General features: G+C 38.5%; 1 protein-coding gene across 20 annotated transcripts in view; it reads left to right on the top strand.

Annotated features, from left to right (window-relative positions):
* The window catches only part of LOC137298373 (CLIP-associating protein 1-like), a 144,184-nt gene that overhangs the window by 42,725 nt on the left and 77,898 nt on the right, over nt 1–23,561 (top strand). For 7 of the 20 annotated variants that reach the window (XM_067830605.1, XM_067830612.1, XM_067830610.1 and 4 more), the window contains exons 1-8: nt 1,490–1,828; nt 2,442–2,520; nt 4,541–4,584; nt 4,920–4,979; nt 5,544–5,635; nt 6,353–6,428; nt 7,540–7,637; nt 9,064–9,137. In XM_067830605.1, the coding sequence (XP_067686706.1) occupies nt 1,562–1,828; nt 2,442–2,520; nt 4,541–4,584; nt 4,920–4,979; nt 5,544–5,635; nt 6,353–6,428; nt 7,540–7,637; nt 9,064–9,137 (790 nt within the window). In that variant the 5' untranslated portion in view covers nt 1,490–1,561. Of the gene's footprint in view, nt 1–1,352; nt 1,829–2,441; nt 2,521–4,540; nt 4,585–4,919; nt 4,980–5,543; nt 5,636–6,352; nt 6,429–7,539; nt 7,638–9,063; nt 9,138–23,561 lie in introns of those variants that run through there. The other 13 variants (XM_067830602.1, XM_067830614.1, XM_067830619.1 and 10 more) reach the window with 4 other exon arrangements.

The following is a 23,561-nucleotide window of genomic DNA, read 5'->3' on the forward strand; positions in this document are numbered from 1 at the left end:
AGTCTTCATCAAGTATTGTGTGAAACATGAGGATCACAGAGTCACAGATGATTTTGTGTGTAGAGACCAGCGACCATAACAATTCTTGGGTTCAAGTTTAAATCATGTTGCCAAGTTATTTGTTTGTTTTTTTTTGAAAAATAGTTTTTGCTCTGTTGAAAACTTGAAACATTGCCAGTGGAGTTCAGAGTGGAAATAGTTTTGAAGATGTGTTCTTTGATACGTGGATTAACTGGGTGATGTTGTAATGGAAAGTTACAGTTTAAACAATTGGCGGAATCAGTGTGGAGGAATTTGTGGCACGGTTCTCTGGAATATGATGACTGGTGTTGGAACAGGTACTTCATGAAATGTGCTAAATATTTGTGCTTAATCTTACACTTGTTCAAATGGAATCTGAGATTATTTGTGTGGGTTTTTGTCTGAAACAGTTGGGCATTCCTGTTGTGTTGTGTGTCTGTGATTTATAACTTGTAAACCATCTGTCTGTTATCCATGAATTGCCTGGCAAGTGGCCGATGATATTATTGCAGGATTGGTTGTAAAATGCACTGTCATGTTGTGGCTGATATCGTCTTCAGATAAAGTTTAGAAAGGATGATGTCTTTATGTAGGTCATGTGACTGCACAACACATCATCAGCTGGTTCGACATTGCTGTAGAGGTCTCCTACATGATTTAGGAAATACAGTCTTAACATGCTGTTAAATTAAAAGTGCCAGTAGCAGATGTATTGTTTGATTGGTATAAAATGTATCTTAAGGTGGGTGGGTGAGAAATTGTCTCTGGGACAGTATTAGATACCTATCTGAAGCAATCTTTCACCATCATACGTATTCCCAGTGGGAAAATTGTATACCAGTTCACCTTGGTTTGTTTGTTTCAGTTTCATCGTAGTCCAAGTTGTTGTCAGATTTCTTCTGGTTTAGTAAGATAACTTGTCACTATACCTGACTAAAATCTGTTGAAAATGATATCAAAGTTCAAGATTAGCGGTGTTGACAGAAGTTTTTGTGTCACAAGCAGCTGTTTGCCTTCAATAGCTTGATGTGGTTATCATGCTTTGGTCCAGTACTCCAGTTGTCTCCCCTGATGCATTTTGTGTATGCATATTGTGCTGCATAACTGCTTGAGGATATAGATAGCACTTAAGGTTTAGACTCTGGCTGAATTAGGGTTACACACCAGGTTATTGGATACCGATGACATCAGCTGATCATCATAACTTGCTCTTGTTCCTTTGTCCTTGTTTATGTGGCTGTTGATATTCTTACTGGTGGAGGTTTTGAATTGAATTCTCAAGCCAATTCACTTGGAACCATGTTGCTTATTTTGAAATGCTTCATTTCCAGATAAACTGACAAATTGGGATTTATTTATGGTACTGTGAAGTGAACGTACATTACGCTCAGAACAGCTGTCATACACTGGATGCACTGTTAACTTGATTTACACGGAATGTACTGTTTGTGTGCTGGACACAAGTAAAATTGTATCTTCTGGTGTCTTGTATAGTCCTGAGGACCTTGTTGTACACCTGTTGTTAAGACTCACTCTGGCTATGCCTGAGTGTTGTGTGGATTCCCCGCATGAGAAATTTCAAATGGATCAAAGTGACCTTTCACCGTTTAGAAGGACGGGATCTTTGAGAGTACCGAGAAATCAGGGTACTCTGCAGACATTGCAGCGATGTGACTCATTGCGGCTACCCAGGAATAGCAGCTCACCACTGACCAGGAGTAATTCACTACGGGTCGTTGGAAGACGACAACGATCCTTCACGCAACCAGAGGCACAGCTTTCAGATAAAATCCTAGAACATCTCATGGTACTCTTTACTCTTTACTTCATCATATTTTACTGGATGTCTCTGACATATCATGTTTCAATTTTTGGTAGATTTTATTCACGTCAAATTCTAATAATGAATTTCACCAAAGTTGCATAAAAGTGGCCAAATTTTGTAAAGTAGTATGTATTTTAAACAGAATATTTGCTGAGAGAGAGATGAAAGAATTGCAGTCATAATTTTTAACTAAAGGAAATATGCTTCAAAACTCAGTAACACCTCAGCTAGATTCAGTGTGTTTTGCAGCTTTTCAGGGAAATCTGTGATACTTGAGGTTTGGTCCTTTGGTAGTTGATTCCTGGATTTCCCAGAATCAGTAACTTATAAAATCAGACTTTATAGATTTTTAGTTATTATTTTAGCAAATTCTGTGTCTTGAAGAGTAAGATGCAATCTTAGAAACGCAATTACACACAACATTTTTCAGTACCCTTCACATGATTGTATACCACAGACATAAAAGACATCAGTGCAGACATCAAAATAAACATCCACGAAACAGTCACACGTTTCAGAACTAATGCTGAGTTGTCTGTTTCAGGTGTTGATTCTTGTGTGTCATTGTGTGTACACTATGTGCTTTTTGTTGCAGATATCAGTGAATGGCCTGGAGGTGCTGTGTCTCATGGTGGATCGTATGGGGGAGGAGTTCAAACCACATGTCACCTCAGGTAAGCGCCAGCTTGTGAAGTGTTCATGGAAATAGATATCTAAGGTGAACACATGGTTAAGTTGTCAGTATAGATACAGCTATTGATTAGGTTCCGAGGTTCCTAGGAACAGAAAAGGCCCCCAATACTCAGTACCTCCTGCTTGTTTTATTTTTAGAGTCGGTGTCAGATGGTCAGGCTTGACACATGTCATCATATCCCAGTTGTATAGAGTGATGTTCATCAGTACTCAGTGCTTATTTCCTTTTTTAAATTCAGGAACGAAGAAGCAGACACTCCTTGACGTAACTGGAATATTGTTAAAAATTCTCAATGTTTACTAAGTTTGCCCACTCATTCAGATCCAGACGTGATCCCATCCTTGTCTACCTGTAGGATTTCAAGGTGGTGGGCAGGTCCCCATTATCCCATGCTTGATGGAGCCAGTTTCTGTGATTAACACCTTGACATCATATGAATTTACTGACTGCCAAAAACGCTTTCCTTTACTCACTCACTTTATCTGAAAGGAGCAGGTAACCAGGAGGTGTTTGCTCATCACAGCAAGGACTCGATTTGATTGCCCACATATTTAAAAGCGTTGTAAAACCAAACTTACCTACTCCTCTCTGAATTCTGAAAATGAAAATATGTTGACAAAATTGTTTCCTGTTTTTTTTACATCAATTTTTTCAGGATCCTTTTCTGATAGTGTCAGCATGTCTTGATGACCTTGCCAGTTTATACAAAAATAAATGAAATGATGGCACTTTTGGTCACACTGCGCAGCAGCTAAGTTGTGGTGTCTGAGTTGATTTTAAACGTTAAACTACAGTAAAGTATCTCAATCAGGACTAGCCAAGCAGCCACACATGTATTAGTCTGTCACTCACTAGAACCTGAGACATTATATTTTCCCAGCAGCTAAGCCCTCTCTGCAGTGCTAAAGGTGTAAATGAAGCAAGTCTAGATTTCCCCAGGTATCTTTGGTCTCACTAGGGCTCCTTTTCAGTTTAAATTTGTTTATTTGTTGCTATAAAAATTGTTTATATTCAGGCACTAATCATTAGTCGACACATGTGTGAACTTTCTTTCATTCATAACATAATCCCTAACCCCTTGTTTGTCATAACCTGCACAGACTGTAAGAGCTATCAGAATTTGGTAGGTTAACAAATGTGAAACTGCTCCAATGAAAGCAAGGCAAACTATAACACGTCAGTTTGACAAATGCTAATAGAATGGTGGTCGATGCATTATGATGTTATACAGCTGTTGTTATCAGTTACTGATATGGGTAACAGGATAAATGTTACAGCATGATTGTACAATATATTACTTCTAAAGGAATACTTAGTATAGGCACATGCACCACTATTTTACCTGTTAGTATTAGGTCTGTTAAATAATATTCAGTTTCTGACAGCGTGTGACTTTTGGAAGGGAGATAACTCTTTGTTCCTGTTTGTAATGCTTTGCAATGGTTCATTGCCAATGCCTACCATATATCAAGCAGCTTGTCTCTTAAAATTTCATCTCTTGTAATGAAGAATAATAGCACTCATGATAGATAGTGTATACTGGTAATCAGTTTTTAAAATTAGACTAGACACATTTATTGCTGCAAGTGCTTGAGTTTTGTTACTTTAGAAACTTTTTCAACTCTGAAATGGGAATTATCAGCCATAGGAAATCGTTTTATGAAGAGCACAGGGTTAATGTATTGTGTAGTTACTTTTACTTTATAGTTTTTGCTCAGCCCATGCTTGGACAAGACAAATTATGTGATGTGGATGTTTCTGTTAATTTGTAAAAAAATTGCATCATTGATGACTGATTCAGAATCATAGCCCCTCAAATGCTGCTTGTCAGTGATTCTTACCTTTGTCAGATTTTGGCATTTCCTGAGCACAATAAAGTAACAGCATGCAAGCGGATTTGGATGAATTTTGGGGAACTAATTAACTTCCCTGCTGCATTTTGAATGTTGATAATAGATACAAAGGGTGATTGATTCATGTCTCCACTTGTGCTGTTACAGTGTTGCCAGCAGTTATCGATCGTCTTGGGGATTCCAAGGATCAGGTGTGTAGTCATTTGTTTTCATTGTTACAGATCATATATCTGACTGCTTCCACTATTACCGCATCTGTGTCATGTCACTGCATTATGTCATATCACATCCAGGTGTTATGTGTCCTAGTGCATACTGAATTATGTCTGTGAAAATCATTCTGCAGACATATGGTACAATAGTTTTGTCTAGGAGTATCTGCTGATTGTCTCGGTTATTTACATGTTAATCACGGTTTTGAGTTTGCCGTACTACTTACAATTTAATGTACTATTTATTTCGAAGATGGTCAGGACTGAGTTGTTCATTTTTCGGAATTAATGCATGATTTTTGTTGTTGTTTCAGGTTCGAGACAAAGCTCAGGACCTGCTGCTGAAGCTAATGATGCCAGCATCTTCCCCGCAGGTAGGTACAGTAGTTCTGTGCCAGCATTATGTTGGTATACTATCTTCCCCGTAGGTAGGTACAGTAGTTCTGTGCCAGCATTATGTTGGTATACCATCTTCCCCGCAGGTAGGTACAGTAGTTCTGTGCCAGCATTATGTCAGTATACCATCTTCCCCGCAGGTAGGTACAGTAGTTCTGTGCCAGCATTATGTTGGTATACCATCTTCCCCGCAGGTAGGTACAGTAGTTCTGTGCCAGCATTATGTTGGTATACCATCTTCCCCGCAAGTAGGTACAGTAGTTCTGTGCCAGCATTATGTTGGTATACTATGAAGGTAATTGTGATAATGGTTATCAAAAATAAAAACTAAGACGTCAGATTCGATTGATGGTATGAAATGCCATGTCTCCATATAGACATCTGATAGCTTGTTTTAGATGCATGCTTCTGTGAAATACATATATTAGTGTTCATGTCAGCAGATAATTTACCATGCTAACCTTCAGGTTATTTTGGTTATTAGTCAAGCATAATAACATACTGAGTAATATTTATTACTTTATTCATTTTCTTTTTTCCAGTATGTCTTTGAACGACTAACCGGTGCATTCACACACAAACTGTGGCATGTTCGAGAGGGTGTTCTTGTGTGTCTTCAAAATACAATCAACAGGTGTGTAGTCATATATATAGTTACATAGAAAATTCTCCATGAAGAAAACATCCTCACCAAACCATGCCTTCTATAAAGGGCAGTTAATGGGTTGTTAGACTTGCTGAATCTGATGATGAATGTTATCACATGCCATTTGCGTAGATCAGTACTCATGACATCAGTCATTGGACTGACTCAGTTATTTACAGCCACCTTTATACCTATATTGAGATTAGGGTTAATGAGAAAAGAAACATCAATTTATCTCTTGGGTGACATGTACACGTTTCTTATGACCTTTTAGAGATCTTAGTGAAAAGACCCTGAATAAATGTTATACTCTGGTGTTGCATTTCTGAATATCACAATGATGATTTGGAAACACCCAAACTTGAGTTAGATACAACTTAGACCTGTGCCTCCTTTCACAAAGCACAAAGGTGATGATCGTACATCACTAACTTTAGTATAGTGAGAAAGAATGGGAGTAAAGGCTGCTTTGTGAAAGGAGCCCCTGGTCTTCAGTAATTCTTGCTTGTCTTACGAGGCAAATTCAGCAAATGAGTGGTTGGACTCGCTGATTTTGCTGATGCATGTCATCATGTCCAAATCATGTGGATTGATGCTTGTAATGTCAATCACTGGATTGTCTGCTACGCTATAGCAGGAATATTGCTTAGTGTGCCTCTAAACCAACACTTTTGAGCATTGTTATATGTGTGTTTTCATGTTCAGATATGGTGCCCGCTGTTTACAATTGTCCAAGTTAGTTCCTGCCATATGCAAGCTCCTGGAAGATCAGAGTGGACCAGTAAGTAGAAGACCCATACCATCTGTGCTGTGAAGACAGCAGAAACATTTCCTGATCATACAGCATTCAGATATTGATGATCTGTTGTGGAATCTCTTTCGTAGAAAACTGGGTTGGCTATCTTACTGCATTAACTGTTGTACTATTTAAGCTAATGTCATTTTGCCAGGTGACTTTCAGTATTCTTTTGTTGTGTGTGTTCAGGGAAAATAAGATCTCATTTCTGAAAAATAAAATGGATCAGGGCCCAGTTCATGATAGTTCTCTTAGCTCTGTGACAATGAATAGCCAATGTTAAGGTCTTGGAATTACGATTATCTTCATGGTAAGGTGTCTTTGTTGAATCGTCCTAGGTCTTATATACTGACGATACTTCATGTTGAAGTGATTTTGAGAAACAACCCTTCACTGGCCATGGAAGTAGGGGTAGGTGGTAGCAGATCTGGGAAAAGGAATTCCCTTGACTTACTGAAAGTCAGTGTTCAGTTTCCGCATGGCGATAGTGGAGTCTATCTTGGTGTCATTGGCAGTGATTTTTCTGGCTTATTGCTAAATGTAGACCTAGACCAAATTTGCAGTTTGTCAGAAACGCCTAACAAAATTCTGTTCTGTCTGACGAGGTCAGTTGTTACCAGTCAACATGGAAACCATGAATATTCTGAAAATGATACTAAGATCCAAGATGGAGGTCATAGTTTCAAACATTGTTGATGCAGCCTGTATTCACTACTTGAGTCACACCAGAGTACAAACTGGAATTACAATTACCTCAGTGTTTTTGGTTGGTTATATGACTGTTAGCTACACATACATCTTAATCCCATCTCTGTTTACCAGAGGTGTAATGCATCTCGGTCCAGTATCATTACATGCGTCTAATTACCAACACTTGTGTGCTCTACTTTTTGCCTCTTAATGTCAGTTGACAGTCCTTTCCACACACGCTCTGATTATCTGAAAATAGCTCACAAACTGTGATTGTCAACACATTACCTAAGCCTGTGAACTTTACTTAGTGTTTTGCATGGGGTAATGAGTGTGGTTTCCAGGATTTCTTGTTTGCTGATGAATGTCAAATCAATGTTTAGAATTTTTGTCCCCTGGTTTGCAGGTCCGAGAGGCGGCCGTGAACACCCTGACGGAAATATATAGGCATGTTGGAGAGAGGGTTCGCAGTGACCTTCAGAAGAAAGGTGTTTCAGCCCAAAGGTTCGTTGCCCAATCTGACATTCCTTGTTATGTAATGATGCTTCTGTTTGGAGCAGTTGGTGCACAGTGCAGAGCTCACCCCAAACATATAGGCCCAAACCTACCTCCAAATATTGGACAATTAGAAGAAGTAGAGTAATTAGGAGTGGATGGAAGAAGAGCTTTTTCGGTGTTTGCGTATCAGATATGTCCTGATTACAAGAATTTGGGGGGGGTTGTCAAAATGTTGATCAAGCTCAAATGACTGGTTGGGAATAAAGCCTGTGGATAGTCCATTGGATATTTTGTTAATGTAAATTTCAGGTCCCATGAGTATGTTTTGAAAAAAATGTCATGGGTTCATGAAGTTTTGAACCTGTTCTTTGACGTTTGCTGGAATATCTTCTATTTTCCTCGAAAATCGTCATCTGATTGTGACACTTATCCTCCCTCTCTTTTAACTTTAGATAAAATGAGTGACAGATTGATACAAAAAGAGCTGAACGTAGTGTTACATAACATGTTCACTCATAGTGACTCTGATCAACATGTTTTGACTCCTTACCTCAGTACCTGCTTTATTATTCATTCCCCTGTTTATACATAAGACAATAAGATTGATGGACTGATACAAGTGCAAATTAGACTATTTCTAGATCTTCCTTGCAAGCACCAGGAAACTTGAGCCCTGTCTTTCATACTGAGGATATGAAGGGAGAAAGGCTCGTGTGTTTTAAGTCCTCAGTCAACAAGAGTGGCAGGGTGACACGTGTGTTTGCTACAGATGTTGGGCCGTGACCTCGCCTTGCTGTGTCAACGCACTGGCCATCTTGAGTTTCTGTTTCACTTGAGACTTGGCCTCATCATAAGAACCTGTTCATTGTTACTGTAGGTGTAGGGGTTGGATTGCACCTGCAATTCTAATTTCTGTCATCAGGTAAACACATTCAGGGGTCCAAATTTTAAGTCGTTCGGTTCTTGATCTAACCCTATTGCTAACTGTAAGACCTGTCAAGCTTATCTGTTGAGACTTGATGTTTACAGGCAGGCTTGATGAAACAGGAATATCACACATTGTTGTCAAACAAAATTTACTCATTCTTTTAAATTTGTACTGTAATGTTACGGTAATGAGTCGCTGAAAATTGCTGATTCAGCAACCAATATTTCAGTGCATGTGTCCTCAAACAGTTTTATAATGCCGATCAATTTACAGCTCAGCTTATTCGTTTACATGATTTCTGATGTTAAAGATGCTGAACAGCATTATCTTATTCTTCACTGAACTTGTTGTCAAGTAGGTCCCTTCCCAAATGGCACCTGATCTGGGATATATGTCATCTCTGGATGACATTTTTTTTACTTGTTTGTATAACAGTGTGACTTGATTAGCTGTTACTAATTATTGTGTAATGTAATAAATCAGTTGGTGTGTATTGTCCTCCAGGTTGAAAGTAATCTTCCAGAAATTTGATGAACAGAAACTGTCTGGGAACATGGTAGCTACAGCAGACATCATGGGTGAGTAACAGTTTGTGTGTAAACCTTACCTCTACAACCACAGGAGATTAACAACAATCTATCCATGCAGATTCATGGCAGTGGAGTTAAAGCACCCAGTAACATGCTTGTAGTGAGAGGCGATTAATGGATCTAACAGTCATGCCTTGTGACTTGGTTAATGCTTGTTGCATCTCAGTTTCATGGATGGATGCTAATGATGTCGATCACTGGGCTAGTTTGTCAAGACTTGATGATCCTTACAACTGCCAACATGTGGCTGGAATATCAATGAGTTCAGTGATGAAGCAGTGAGACAACTATGTGTCTTGTCTGACATACGGAATATTGTTCCACAGGGGTAGATGCTGCCATATCAGCAGTTATTTATCTCTTGCCATGTTCATATTCTTGATTACACTTGCGAAAGATGGTACCAATCAGTTATTCTACATTTTTGGTGAGTTAATGTGTTTTGGTATCTATGGAGAGTTATGTATATTTTCTTCCAGGATCCTTCGAGTTTGAATTTCTGATTTTTATGGTCCTAGTTTCACTTATACTATGCTTACCTTAAATGTTTCATTTAAGTGGACTTTTGGTGAACATTTAACAAAAATATTTTTTGAACCAGCATTAAGCTTCAAGACACTCTGTTCTATTGCTCACATCTTATGCCAGCACTAACTTAATGGTTTTTTAGTCAGTGGTGATCATCTTCTGAGCTAGTTTTATTTTGTGGAATCCCTATGCGTGGGGCGTTTATCCCACGTAAAACAGACAAGTTATGACATCACTGATACTCTCGAGTTCTGCTCAGTGCTATATGGAAAGTCCCTTGCATAAGTGATTCGTATTGCCCACTGTCAGACCAAATATGACAGTAAAGCATGATACAGTTGGATTGTATCTCTTCGAGGAGGAAGTAGCATCAGTTATGTCCTGAAGGAAATAATGGGAGGTAACTCTAATAGGCTTTGTGATTAGGCTGTTGTTGGAGGCAGTACTTGAGAACATGAAGAGGACATAAAATCTTGATAGATGGTTTGTTGAGCTTGAAATGTCAAGCCGGATAATGCCACTGCTCTTTATTCCACTGCTGACAGGTGCCAATTACCTGAGCTTCGTATCCAGGTGATGCCTCTTATCTGTGGCAAGCCATTGATTATTTCTTTGTTTTTCACACCAAGCACTTGATTGGTGACTAGATACTTGTACTGTGCAGCCCAATGCTACCATTACATTGCGCTCTTTATAGGATTCTGCACTTTCAGATGTACCATGCTTTAAATGGTTATTTTATGTTTTCTTTAATTATTGAATAATATTTTTAAAGAACATTGATTATTTTTTCTTTTCTGAGTTATTGATTTAGATTTTGGATTTTTTTCTTTTGTTTTTTTTTTGTTTTATGCCACACTCAACATTATGCCAGCTATATAATGGAAGTCTCTAAATAATCGAGCCTGAACCAGATGATCCAGTGATAAAAATTGTGAACATCAATCTACACAATTAAGGGGTTTGATGATGTGACAACCCAATCCAGTTAGCCACCTCTTATGACAAGCATGGATTACTGAAGACCAATTCTAAACCATATGATTTTGATAGTGGAAATATAATCTGTATTCTGAAATATAACTAATGAAGTATGGGCTTCAAATTATTTTAAAGTGTGATTGGGATTGGGAGGTCCTGCATGATATTCTTTTTCTTTGTGACAGAATGGATATCATAAATCTAAGATTTGACAGCTTCATTTCATTGTCATTTTTATTGTCAAAAAGGTCCTTCACTGTCAGCCCTATGAAAATAATCCTGTCATTCTGATTTATTATTTTCCTGAAATTTTAATCTTTAAGATCTGTGAAACAAGCCGAAAATATGTCCTATGCCAGTCAGGTAGAAGGAAGAAAGATAAGAATTATTTTTATTGAATTTATTTCTTGGTTTTTGCCTTCTGTCATATCTGTCTTTATATCCAATGGGAACTGTCTCACAAGTCCATTTTATCAAAGGGCTTAATGTATGTTTTAGTTGAATTACATGTGATATGCTCTGCTTATGATGAACTAAAATAGGAGGTTGCACACTGGGGAGTAAGTCTCGACTGAATGTTGACATTTTCAGTTACATCCCCTTTTTGAAGTACTGTGTTGGGGGTTATTTGGCATTTATCATCATCATACTTGTGTGCACATTTGTTTAATGCATTTTCCATTAGTATGAAATGATTGGCAGCATTTCTTTCAACAGATTCAATACTTTTTCTACATGAGGTGATTCGTAGTTGCTCAGAAGATTGAAAGTAGTGCAGATCGTAGTGTACATGTGCAGTAGATGTCAAAGTGTGCTAATGTAGAAATGTTGTAGTTCATAGTTTTTCGTCACTCTTTTTACTGTTTCAGAAGTGAGGTGTTATGTTAATGTTGCTGTTTCAACGATTAATGTAGACTTTTGTGGTCTTTTTTTTGCGCAGAGGGAAAGTTTTCTTTGGTAGGTGTATTTTAATCTAGGGACCCTTCGTTGTTTGTGTTAGAACATCAGTGTTAGAGCAAGTTTGCTTTGGCCTTAAAGCTTACTTTCAGTGAATGTGCGTAGTCCCTTGGTTTAATGAGCAATAGTACTCATGTATGTGGGGGGCTTTGCTGATAGGAAGGCTGTGTCACTTTGGACTTGCTATGAAATTGCTGTTGCAAATCGCACAACCCCTCTCACTCAGCATTATTGCAGTTAAATCAGAAACCTGTAGTATTGCAGGTTAGAAGGTTCCTAAGCTACCTCTGTAGGTCATGAGAGGTGTCCAAATGAAATGTTTGGTAATACTGCGGAGCTTCGTTGATGGCAACATATTCTGATGGCATGGTTCATTGCTCATGATATCAATCACTGGACTGTGTGACAGGGCTCAATGACGTGTATATGCTGCTGAGTGCAATCAGCCTCGGGTCACAACCACTTGATGTTACACACTGTCATGTATGGATTAGATAGTATGTAGTGTTTTAATCTGTGTACAGCCAGCACTGACAGTAGTCGTAATGTGATCACAATCTTTTGTTGAATGACAGTTGGGAGTAAGTATGTACAACCACCCTGTGAAGTAAAACTTTCACCAAACTGGTTGTCATGCAGCTGGGTGTGACAGGCAGGTGTAATTCATTACATCTTTTGTCCATGACTTGTTGTGTTCTTTGAGGTGCTAATGATTACATTTCATGGTCCCTCTGTATGCTGGCTGCCCATTTCAGCTAAGTGCATATGTCATAAAGACTATCTTACTGCATGTTCTGTAGTGAGAGCATTCCTGGAGTGTTTGAGTGATACTTGTGATGATGTTGGTTGTAACCATTCCAGATGATGATGATGATGATGATGGTGGTGTTTGTTTGGGTGATCTGACTGCACTTGTCATAATGGTGGTTATAACTATTGCAGTTGATGATGATGATGATGATGATGATGATGATGATGATGATGGCAGCAGGCATTTTAGAAACTGTAATTCCAGTAATGACAGTTGTTCTGTCAGCTTCTGTTTTCATTGAAATTTACATTTAAAAAATCCCTTTTAGAAAACATGTTCCTACTAAAGGCACATGGCAAAAATAAAGAGAAATGTATGGATTCTAAATCCAAGCTATTTTTCAGTGTGACACCTTCTGCAAAATAATTTGTTGTCTAGATGTGAAGAGCTTATAACACAGTGAGTAGTATTAGTGGCCAAAATGGTCAACATAGTGACCTCACGGCTGGTAGTCAAGGGTGTGTCATTATAACCAGTTATCAGGTCAGAAGGGCAGCCTTCTTTGATAGCAAACATGGAGGTCAAGCCTGGAACTAATCTTATTGCAATAGGACATTTTGCTTCTGTTTGCTGTTGTCAGTCCTAAAATATAATTATTGAAGTCCATTACTGTAATGCAAATACACTGGACCTCCTGTATGTTGATAGAGATGTTATTTGATATCTTAATGGAAGGAACTGTGGTTTGTCAGCTCCAGATGTAGCCATGTTTAACAGATTGTTTCTTTGGGATGTCAGGAAATCAGTGTCATAACAACAGAATTATTTTAAGGAATTATTTAAGGCCTGAAATTACTTGTTCTGTTAATTCCACTTTGTAGACTCACAGTATTTTATGTTTGATTTGTCTGTTGTGTAATGTCACAGTTACCACTGTTCCATGTCCATGATTGGTGAGGCTCCATGATTGGTGAGGCTCCATGATTGGTGAAATTGATCGGACTGAGCCGTAGATGCATCCAGGGTATAGTGGAGACTGTTCGGAACGTACACCCTGGAGATATCGAGGATGAGGCCGTCCATGACGAGACTGGTTTAGACAGTCCAGTGACTGATGTGATGAGCAGTGATGCAGTTGGGAAATGAAGACTTCCATCAACGGAATCCACAAATTTAATCATTAACCATCTGAAGCAGTTCATCACAATATTTTTATGACAAACATGGGTTACTGAAGTCTAATTGTAATCTGGCTCATTGTGGCGGAAACTTTATGTCAGTATCAATGGAAGAACAAAATGGGGTTTTTTTTAGTTGAAATAATTCAGTAAGTCTAGAGTCATCAGGATAGTCAAACAATTCACTCACTCACTTGATCACTCACTCACTCACTCACTCACTCACTCACTCACTCACTCACTCACTCACTCAGTTAGTTAAGTATGACAAATAACATTGTCTCAAATCAAAAGTGTAAAGAGTGAATTTCTACAGTTAATTGATCCCCTCTGTATCATAAGAAAGAAATCAGTTTTGTCTGCTAACATGAAGGACACCCTTGACCTTTAACAAGCAAAGGGTATTTAGAATGTGCCAGTTGTTTGGGGAACCTCTTCAGTTGTACCATCAGGATGTGACTTTCCCTGATAGAGATCAGCCCATGTTGATAAAGAATTCCCTTGGTGCTGGTACTAATTGTATACTTTTGAAAACACATTCAGAAGCTACCCACAAATAATCTGTTTGTTTTGAGTTGGGTCACAAGGCCCTTTGGAGCTGTCATGTTTGTTTGAGAAACCAAGCAAAATAAATATCATCTTTATTTGAGAAACAGAATGATAATACTTCATAGTGGAGATGTTACTAGCTGTTTGTGTAGAGGAAGAATCTGTGTACAGTGACAGTTTGTGCAGTGTAAAATGTCACTTTATGAGGGGATTATAAACTTTCTGTGCCAGGGGTCATGAATGTTTGCATCGCCCAGTCCAGCTGATAACTTGAGTAAATTTGTGTGGTGTTTTCTACTGAAAGTTTTTGTGTAGTCCTACTCTCAGTCCTAGCCTTGCTTCAAGGCTGTACTGAATGATGAACTCATGGATGTATATTATTCTATCCTTCAAGGAGGCAAGTCTAGAAAAGTGCACTAAGGATGGTGGACCTCAGTCTGTTGTTTATCACATTTTAGAAATTATCCTTTAACTGAGCTCATAGATGTATAGTATTCTATCCGCCAGGGAGGCAAGTCTAGGAAAGTGCACTAAGGACCCCCGGCTGTTGTTATTATATTTAGAAATTATCCTTTTAACTGTTATATTTTATCTTAGAGACTTGAGTGAGTTATCACAGTCCCTGAACTGCATTATTTTCATTGGTCTTCCTCCAATGCTAAAGCCTGAAATGAAGCAAGTCAAGATCACATCTTACTGAAGCTCCTTTTTGATATAAATGAGATTGTGTGTCACTGCCAGAATTGCATATTTTCTGAGACAAAGTGTTAGTCTAGTTTATACTTGGATAACTGTATTAGAAGTTTGTATTGTCAGTGAGTGTAAACATCATAACACTTGAAGCTTCATGAAGTTGGGGAAGTTTATCAACAAAGATTTAGATTGTCATGGACAGTAACTTTATTACCATGAGGCTTACTGAGGCTCTTTGTAGAATAGAAGTGTTCAGTTCTGAGGAATAATGTTTAATGAAAGTGATGACAAAATGGAATGAAGCAACGTCTTCCTGGCCAGCAATGTAACAATCTCCTACCACATTTGGTGAACTAGTCTGTTTCATGGTCCTTGAACCATATTATTTTCCCTACAGCCTTGCAGTCCATAAGCCCCAAATGAAGCAAGTCTAGATTCCCCAGGTTCTGAATCTCTGGCCTACCTTGGACTCCTTTTCGATTTAAGTGGATGTATTTGTTGCAATCAAAATTATATATATTCAGAGACTAAGTGTTGTCCATAAGTGAACTCTTCATGTCTCAATCTGAAGAACAAACTGTACCCAGAAGATAGGACTCATCCTAGAACTGTCTGTTTAGCCTCAGGACTGACGGTAGTTGTCTTGGATCTAAATGAGTAGTGTAGATTTCACTAGACGTGGAATGTGATCTGTTCGTCATTGACCAAGAAAATATCTGCTTTGTGTGACAAATCTGTGACAGAGGATCCCTGTCATGCTCTGTGATGCAACACAACACCTGCACAAGACCAGCAATACCTGCTGAGGATTGCCAGCTCATGGGGCTGTTTAATGATATTCATATATTGAATGTTAATTCTGGGAGGATTTAAAGTCACAGAGATGCACCCAGTATGAAATTAAAGGTTTATTACCTGTTCCTCATGGGGTTTCATCCAGTTCCCTTGTGCTGTAATGTTTGGCTAGACCCAGTTTGGGCCTTAGCATTTCAGGGAGGCCAAGGCTGTAGGGAGTAATGTGGTTCAGAGACTATGATTCAGTCTGAAGTTTAGCATACACATTTCTGTCAGTATTTTTGAGATGTTGATAAGCTTTTCATGCTCTTCAGAAGGAATTCCAGATAATAAATTTTTAGCTTGTGTTTCTACATATTTCAGTTAAGAGTTTGAGCAAAGGAACTGAGTTATTCCTTGGATTGATTGAAACAGAGTTTGAGGTCTTGATGGAAGTAAGGTGGACACAATTTGTGGACAATTACACTTTTTAATGTACTCTAATTATGTACTGTACTGCAATCATTTTGTTTTGAGATATTCTTGACTATGGTGCAAGGTGTTAGTTGAAATATTTCAACTAAAGTATTTCAGTGATGTTACCCATAAATTGGGTCTATTTTGTTCCTTGATGCCACTAAAGTGAAGTTTGTGCAAGATATTTATATTTACGAGAATAACCAGAGTTAACGGCAGTAATATTAAGACTTCATATGCCATTATGTATATACCACAGGACATTGACCCACTCATGAAAAACAGAATCAGAATAGCATGCAATGTAAGTCAGTGTTTGTAAATGAGTGGTCACAAACTGATTTGTAGATGGTATTAGTGTGTTACGGGCTATATCCCCCAGTCATGTTCGTACACCATGGCACCCCCTATAACTGTCATGCTCGTTTACCATGGCACCCCCATATGTTCCCCATGGCCTGCTTGTTCAAGCAATCAAGCTGCCAACCTTGACTATCTCCCTTGTCTGTCACATGTCCCTTTACCTACTCCAATATATCCCCATACAGCAAATTGCATTGAGAAGTCACCCAATAAACTGATTTATTGTTCTCTGCCACTCAGCATAGAGATTTATCTTTTACTTCAGGCACAATTGGGCATGGGATCTTTGTTATTGGTTCAAACCTAATTCCAATATTTATGTTTGATTAACGCACTGTGTAAGCTTGATTTTGACAACATAGAAACTGTTAGCCCTTGTGCTGCTTGTTTGCAGTTGCAATTCAACATTCAGGGATGTTTTTGTTAACAGGTGTGTTATTGTGTTTTGTGTTATGGGTCGATCAGAAGCAAAATGATTCTAATGGGCAAAGGACCTTTTCATAATTGTTGTTGGTCTCGGTGTCAGGTTTCTTGCAATTCTCTGACCTGAAATGGCAGTCATTGTAGAGAGACGTGGAGCCTCTTATCTTTCATTCAGGGAAATTGTACATACTTATCCCCCCATCAAAGCCTAGCCCTGTGACCATACCACCAGTGGTTAACTTTTGTTGGGCTTTCTTCTTATGGGTAGATTGGGATCTGGGTGAGTTCCCTTGGTACACCAAGGCCAGCAAATCATCCCAGTTCTATTTTGACATTGGACATACCTATGTAAATTTAATATTAAAATTTCATCATCTGTCTGCCAAGGCATGTTAGTTCAGCCGTTAAGTGAGCAAAAATGACGTCTGCTTGAGCAAGATTAGCTTATTTCATACTGCTAATCTTTGAAGCTCTTCCAGTGAGGTGTTCAGAGCTGTCTCCAGTTTGCATAGTACATTATCTTAACAACAAGTTCCAGCTTTGAGAAGAAGTACAGCCTTTGACAGTCTGTTCACCGAACTGGAAAGAATGCGATGAAATATTATGTTAGCATATGCTTTATAAAGATAGGATTTGTGAGGTGAGGACTAGCTGCAGGGACTCCTTTGTCCAGATGATGAGTCTTCTTGGTTATCAATCATCATGAATTCATGTTGAAATAACTTAATAATTTGTAAGATGTCAAGGTCATGTTCGAGTCTCACTGACATTTCTGTCTGCCTTTGTAGATTTGGCTTGTTGAAAATTCAAAATTGACATGAAACCTTCTGGTTCTTCCTGAGATTCTTTGCTTCTGGGTAATGTGAATCTTAGATCCTTAAAATGTTTAATTTGAAGAAATAGGGCTATTTGCAAGTTCTTGACTTTCATGCTTAATTTTGAAAACTGATATCTCATGTTCTGTTGGACTCATGAAACAGGAATGCTGTCCTAAAACAGGAATGCTGTGTCTTTGAGTATGTTTACGAACATCTAGACCCTAAAACAAAAAATGTAAAACACAGTATTCTAATTAGCTGAGTATAACATGATAAAAAGGACCTCAGAGACATTCTTTGAAACTGCTGTAATCTAGACTTGCTGATTATCATAGACTTGCTGATAATCATAGACCTGGAAAGGCTAATGGGTATATTTGTTCCAACGTCTGTATAACAGACTTGTTAAAAGTATAAGGGCAATTTTACCTCCAGTGCTTACTTATTTTCAGAAATATTTGTTGTGTTAGGCAGAAGCTGATTTTATGACAGCTTATATTGCTTATGTCTGATGACTCAGATCTTGTTTATGTTTTCTATTGGGGAAGATGTTACAATTTGATAATAAATGCATTTTAAGATTATCTCAGCATGTAAATATCTAACCGGCTGTTCTTAGGAGATTGGGCTAAATGTGAAGATATTTTATGGACATCATTTACTTCCATTGTTATGTCAGATGGTTAGAATAAGTGAGAGATATACCTTCACTTTCAGGGGTATATCCGTTGATATTCATACATTTGTGATGTAGGGCCTCTGATGTGAATATGATTTAACACCCCTTTCAGTGTTCCAGAAATATCACCTCTAGTCTGAGTGAGTGACTTTGGTTTTTAGCAATATTCCCACAACATGGACGGAGTCATACCAGAATAAGGGTCAACAGAAGTTTTGACTCAAGTTCATGTATATGTTATGACTGTTGATCTGACCAGTACATTGTCATAAAGTTGGAAGGGGACACAGTGATGTACATTTGCAAGTCACATCTTGACCCGAGTGACCAACTGACCATGAACTGGTTGATTGTGGCTGCTCCATTGATTGAAAGACTCCAGTCAACCAAGTGTTAAGATGACCTGGAGATCAACACACAGATGCTAACTGCTCTTATCTTTGATGTATCTGCCCACCACAGTATCCCACTGTATTTAGTGGTATCCCAGACCTGATCGTGAATATTTTTATTGGTCATCAGATACTGACCCTGGGTCATGTTACTGTGACCGGTGACCTGAGTGTAGTACTGTCAATAGTATTGTGTTGTCATATCATTAAATCAAGGTGTTGCCCATAGAACCAAGTGTGATGGAAGTTTGTTTGAGACTTGTAACAGGAAAACTGATCGTAGACCTTTTCAACAAACTTGTGTTGGACCAGGAACACTATTTGGGTTGAGTTGATCCAACGGCTCATGGTCACGTTGGTGTTTTCTTAAGGTGTCTCTGAGATTCGTATTGTAAACTTGTTTTTTGTGAGTAGTTAGCTGTTGTGTTGGAAGTGGTAGAATTCCGTTGAATGTTTGCAGTCTTTCAGGATCAACAGAAACATGGACTCCTTGAATTTCCCTGTATATTCCCTAGAATAATACTAACATTTTTAACCAAATACAAGTTTCTAAATGAGCTATTATGGTTACATAAGCGAGTATGTCTTGATCCATTAATAGCAAAATTGTAACAGAAGACATTAGATATCTGCTTCACAAATTGTACCCATGTGGGAAATCAAACTCTGATCATTGGTGTGACCAGCAAATACTTAAACCACAGGGCTACCCGACTGCTCCCTTAGGTACAAGGTGTGTGATGTAACATACTACTCTACTGGGTTTGGTGAGATTTCATTGGTAGTAAACGCTTGGTTTCTACAACATCAAGATTACCTTATACTCCTTATTATAACACTGGCATTTGATGGTATTAATCTGATGTAGGAGGGAATGTAATGTATGTGGAAATACAGGTTTGTGCTAGTAGGATCTCCTATGATACAGTCGGAACAGCCTGTGGAAACAGCCTCTGGAAACAATGTCATCTACGTTGTGTGAATATAAATGGCATACACTCACTAGCAGATTGTATAGTGATGTATGGTTATGAATTCAGGCTAACTGCTGTACATGTTCTGTGACTAGAATGCGTGACCTGTTTTCAAGTGTTGTTTTATTTAGGAACAAATAATTAACTTGTCAGCGTACAGATATGCAAGAAAATAACTAGTCGGATGCATTCTTATGCAATGTGACTATTATGAAAATAATCTGATGTGCAGTCTTCCTAATTACTATATTTAAGTGTATACAGTCAGGGCCCCGTTTCACAAAACTCTCGTAAGCCTAAGATCTCGTAACTTTTCTCGTAGCATTTGCACCTCCTATGTTACAGTATGCCAGGAACGAGAGCTACGAGAAAAGTTACGACATCTTAGGCTTACGAGAGTTTTGTGAAACAGGGCCCAGGATAATATTTGTCATACCCATCATCATGTCGTGGGTAGTCGGTCTCCCAGATCTGAGAAATTAAGTTGAAAAAGGTGTTTGACTCTAGTCAAACTCTTTGGGCATGTCTACATAGCCTTAGCTAGTAGCAGTTATGAATTGCTATGGCTGCTTTATTATTATATAGAGGGTATTGTGTGAGCGCCCATGTCATACTATGTTTACGACACGAGTGTCTAAATGTTGGTATTTCCCGAGTGAGCGCGAGGTGTATTAAAGAAGTTGTTAAATTGAGGAAAATAACCCCAAATCTACTCTCAAACATGGGCAGGCTACCCGCTGTCGCCGCATGTTCGAGACAGTGTCACAGAAAAACCGTGACGTCATGGCATTGTTCATGACATCATGTTATCATGGCAAAGTGATATTTTGCCTCAGGATATCCTATGAAACACATAAAGCCCCTCATGTAATGACAGGTATGTTAAAACATAACTCTACTATAATGCCAGTTGAAATTCTTGAGTCTTTTAGGAATATAGGTGTGTCCAAGAACTTAATTGAGTATTTAAGTATTGAGTGTTGGTGATGATGTAACACTGAAAACAGTGCTGAAAACAGTTTTATACTTAGGTTTGTATGTCTGTTGAGATACAAATGGTTTGAATTTCCAAATAGTTTTTGTCACTATTTCTGTCAAAATCCAGTTTTTAGTTTCTTTTGCTGTGAGTTCATTCTGGCTTTAAATGGTGAATTATTTACATTTGTGGTATTTGTTCATAAGCCAGGAAACCTCTAGTGCAGGTGTTCATGATTGATGTTCTAACCACCTTCATTTCATTAGTTGTCAACAAACACACAAATATAAAACACTGTTCTGACTGGCTAAGTAAGATTATTTATGAAGAATACAGTGACAGATGGTTTTTCAAGTGTTATTTCTCTGACAGGAAAAATGAAATTATTCATCTACTTCCTCTTATGATTTGAGCTGCATCCTCATTTGTGATGGGGTCAAATGCTGAGCACTGATGCTGATGTCACAGCCTTGCCACTTGCTGCAGCCGTTTCTGCAGCTGGCTGTGTAATGCCTGTGGTTTGTTCTGCCATTATTACCACAATAATAAGTGGCATATCTCCAGACTGTGACCTTTGAGAAGGTCTGACATGCACTGGAATCTGCTTCCTGATACAGGGATTGGGCACTTGTTTTATCAACATCAGATTACAAACACATGAACATGCTGATGGATTCTGACAGTCTTGGAGATTTGTGACGATAGTGTGAGCTTAGAAGAATATGTGTGGAATGGATTTAGGATACTGAATGAAACTGTGACCTATGGTGACCAAAGACGATGTCAGCATGGTCTGATACCTGAAAAAGAATTATTGATCACAGCTGATTTATCATCCAGTTGTAAGAGTGTATTTCTTGGTAGGTCATCGTGAACAAATTGCTGCCATCTCTAGAATATTCTGCGCACAGAAGGCGTTTCCGTTGTTTCATTCAGGAAAGTAAGTGCTTTAAAAACTGTTCTGTGTTTTGTCAAGTTGTTCACGGTCATTCATGAATGTATCAAGGAAGCGGATGATAGAAACTCAATTCTGCTGAGGAAGCTACTCCTACTACAATCATTAGTCTACTGTAACAACCTGTGAAAGAACATTATAACTTCAAGGAAATAAGGTTGAAAGTAATGAGGAATGTGAATCCAGATGTAATAAATCTGTCATCGCCAGGTTCTGGTTAATCTTGTGAATGTGTCACAACTTCTACCACCTTTATCAGCTGAATCTCCACAGTGTATGTGTATGCTGGTTGGTGCCCCACCCCTGACTTTACCCTCAGTGCAGCCAGATACACAGATCATAGGGAATCATATCAATGATAAACCAGGAGATACACTATGATACTGGGACACAGGTTCTCACTGGAACTGGTTTCGTCTTGCTGCTCTGTTGATAAAACCTTGGAAGGGACCTGGATAGAAATATTACTTCACTCTTGTCCAGGACTTGAAATGATCTCCATAGGCAATGTCCATCATGGATGTAGCGAATTTAGTTAAAGTTTGTAGAGAGCCTGTACCTGGTCAGATTAGATTGGAACTGGACATTTACAAAGCTTCCTAGTTGCTGTGACGAAAGCTGAACAGTATTATGAACCTAACTTGAAGTGATGATTTTTAAACAAGAAACCAAACCATTCCTTTGTTTTTCTTAAGTTTTGGTGGTCCAAAAGATTTTGCACTACCTGCATACATACTTGAGATAAATCAGATGGCCAAAATCTTAAAGTTTGAAACAATATATGCAAACCCAAATGTGTAACTTTTGGTTGTCAAAGTGCTTGCACACATTCTGGAGATTAGGTGGTGGTGGGGTAAACATCTTGTTCTGAGTTTTCCTCTTGCCAGTTCTATCAGATGAGGAAGGCAATGCTACAGTTGAAATGAATTAACACTGACAGACACAAGACACAATGGAAGACTTCCATACCTCAGCCTTGGACCAGAACCCCTGGAACGTGTATGCTTTGATTGGACAAATTGGCAGCAAAGGAACACTCTGCCTGTGCAAGTGTCCTCGTTGTGGAATGTTTGATTGTAAATACAGATTTTCAAGCCATCGTGTTGAAAGAAGTGGTTTTTTTGCTTGTTGGCTCAGATGCTGAATGTGGAACCTTTTTGTCATGAGGATTCGTGTGAAACAGGAGTACTCAGAGTCTAGGTTGACTTGCAGAATAGTAACAAGAGACACCAATATGTGACAATATGCAACAGATGTTAAATGGAGATGAAAGTTGATTATTCCCGAGTTCATAACCATATCATAACCAACAAGAATTGGTGGTCTTGGAGACTGAGTGCATAAATAGTTGAATTTCTGCCAAATTGTTTTCACAGCGTCTCAGAGGAAATATATTTCTAGAAACAATGGATGAGGTTGTCTGAATGGAGAAGAGTCATTTGGAATATGTGGTTTAGTTTGACCTCGAAAGATCGTTCTAGCAAGTGGTTTTGGTGGTAGTGTTGTACACGTTCCACTTCTGCTTCATTAACAGGAATAACTACGCACCGGGACAGATATATATATCAACTGTCCGACTGTATTGGAACAAGTGCTCTCTCTGGAGGTTTCTGTGGAATGTAGTTTTACACATTTACAGTTATTTTCAGTTAAAGAATTTCGTTTTGGATGTGTTAGACTGGGAAAGAGGTTCTGTTTGGGAGTTGTTGTTTTGTGCTTGTGCTATGTTTTGATCAGTGTCTTTGGATGGAATATGCAGCACATGGAGTATTCTTCCATAGGAACAGTGTTGGACAGTGACCTTGAGGTTTAGTACTTGATATCTGTACAAGGTATTGTGAAGTTATGGGATTCGTTTCAGAATAATCTTATTCACATTTTCATACTACTTTGGCTGCCTAGTATAAGTTACGTAATTCATTGTTTTGAAGTTTTCTAAACAAA

Source organism: Haliotis asinina, chromosome 10, assembly GCF_037392515.1.
Source record: "Haliotis asinina isolate JCU_RB_2024 chromosome 10, JCU_Hal_asi_v2, whole genome shotgun sequence".
Taxonomy (NCBI): Eukaryota; Metazoa; Mollusca; class Gastropoda; order Lepetellida; family Haliotidae; genus Haliotis; species Haliotis asinina.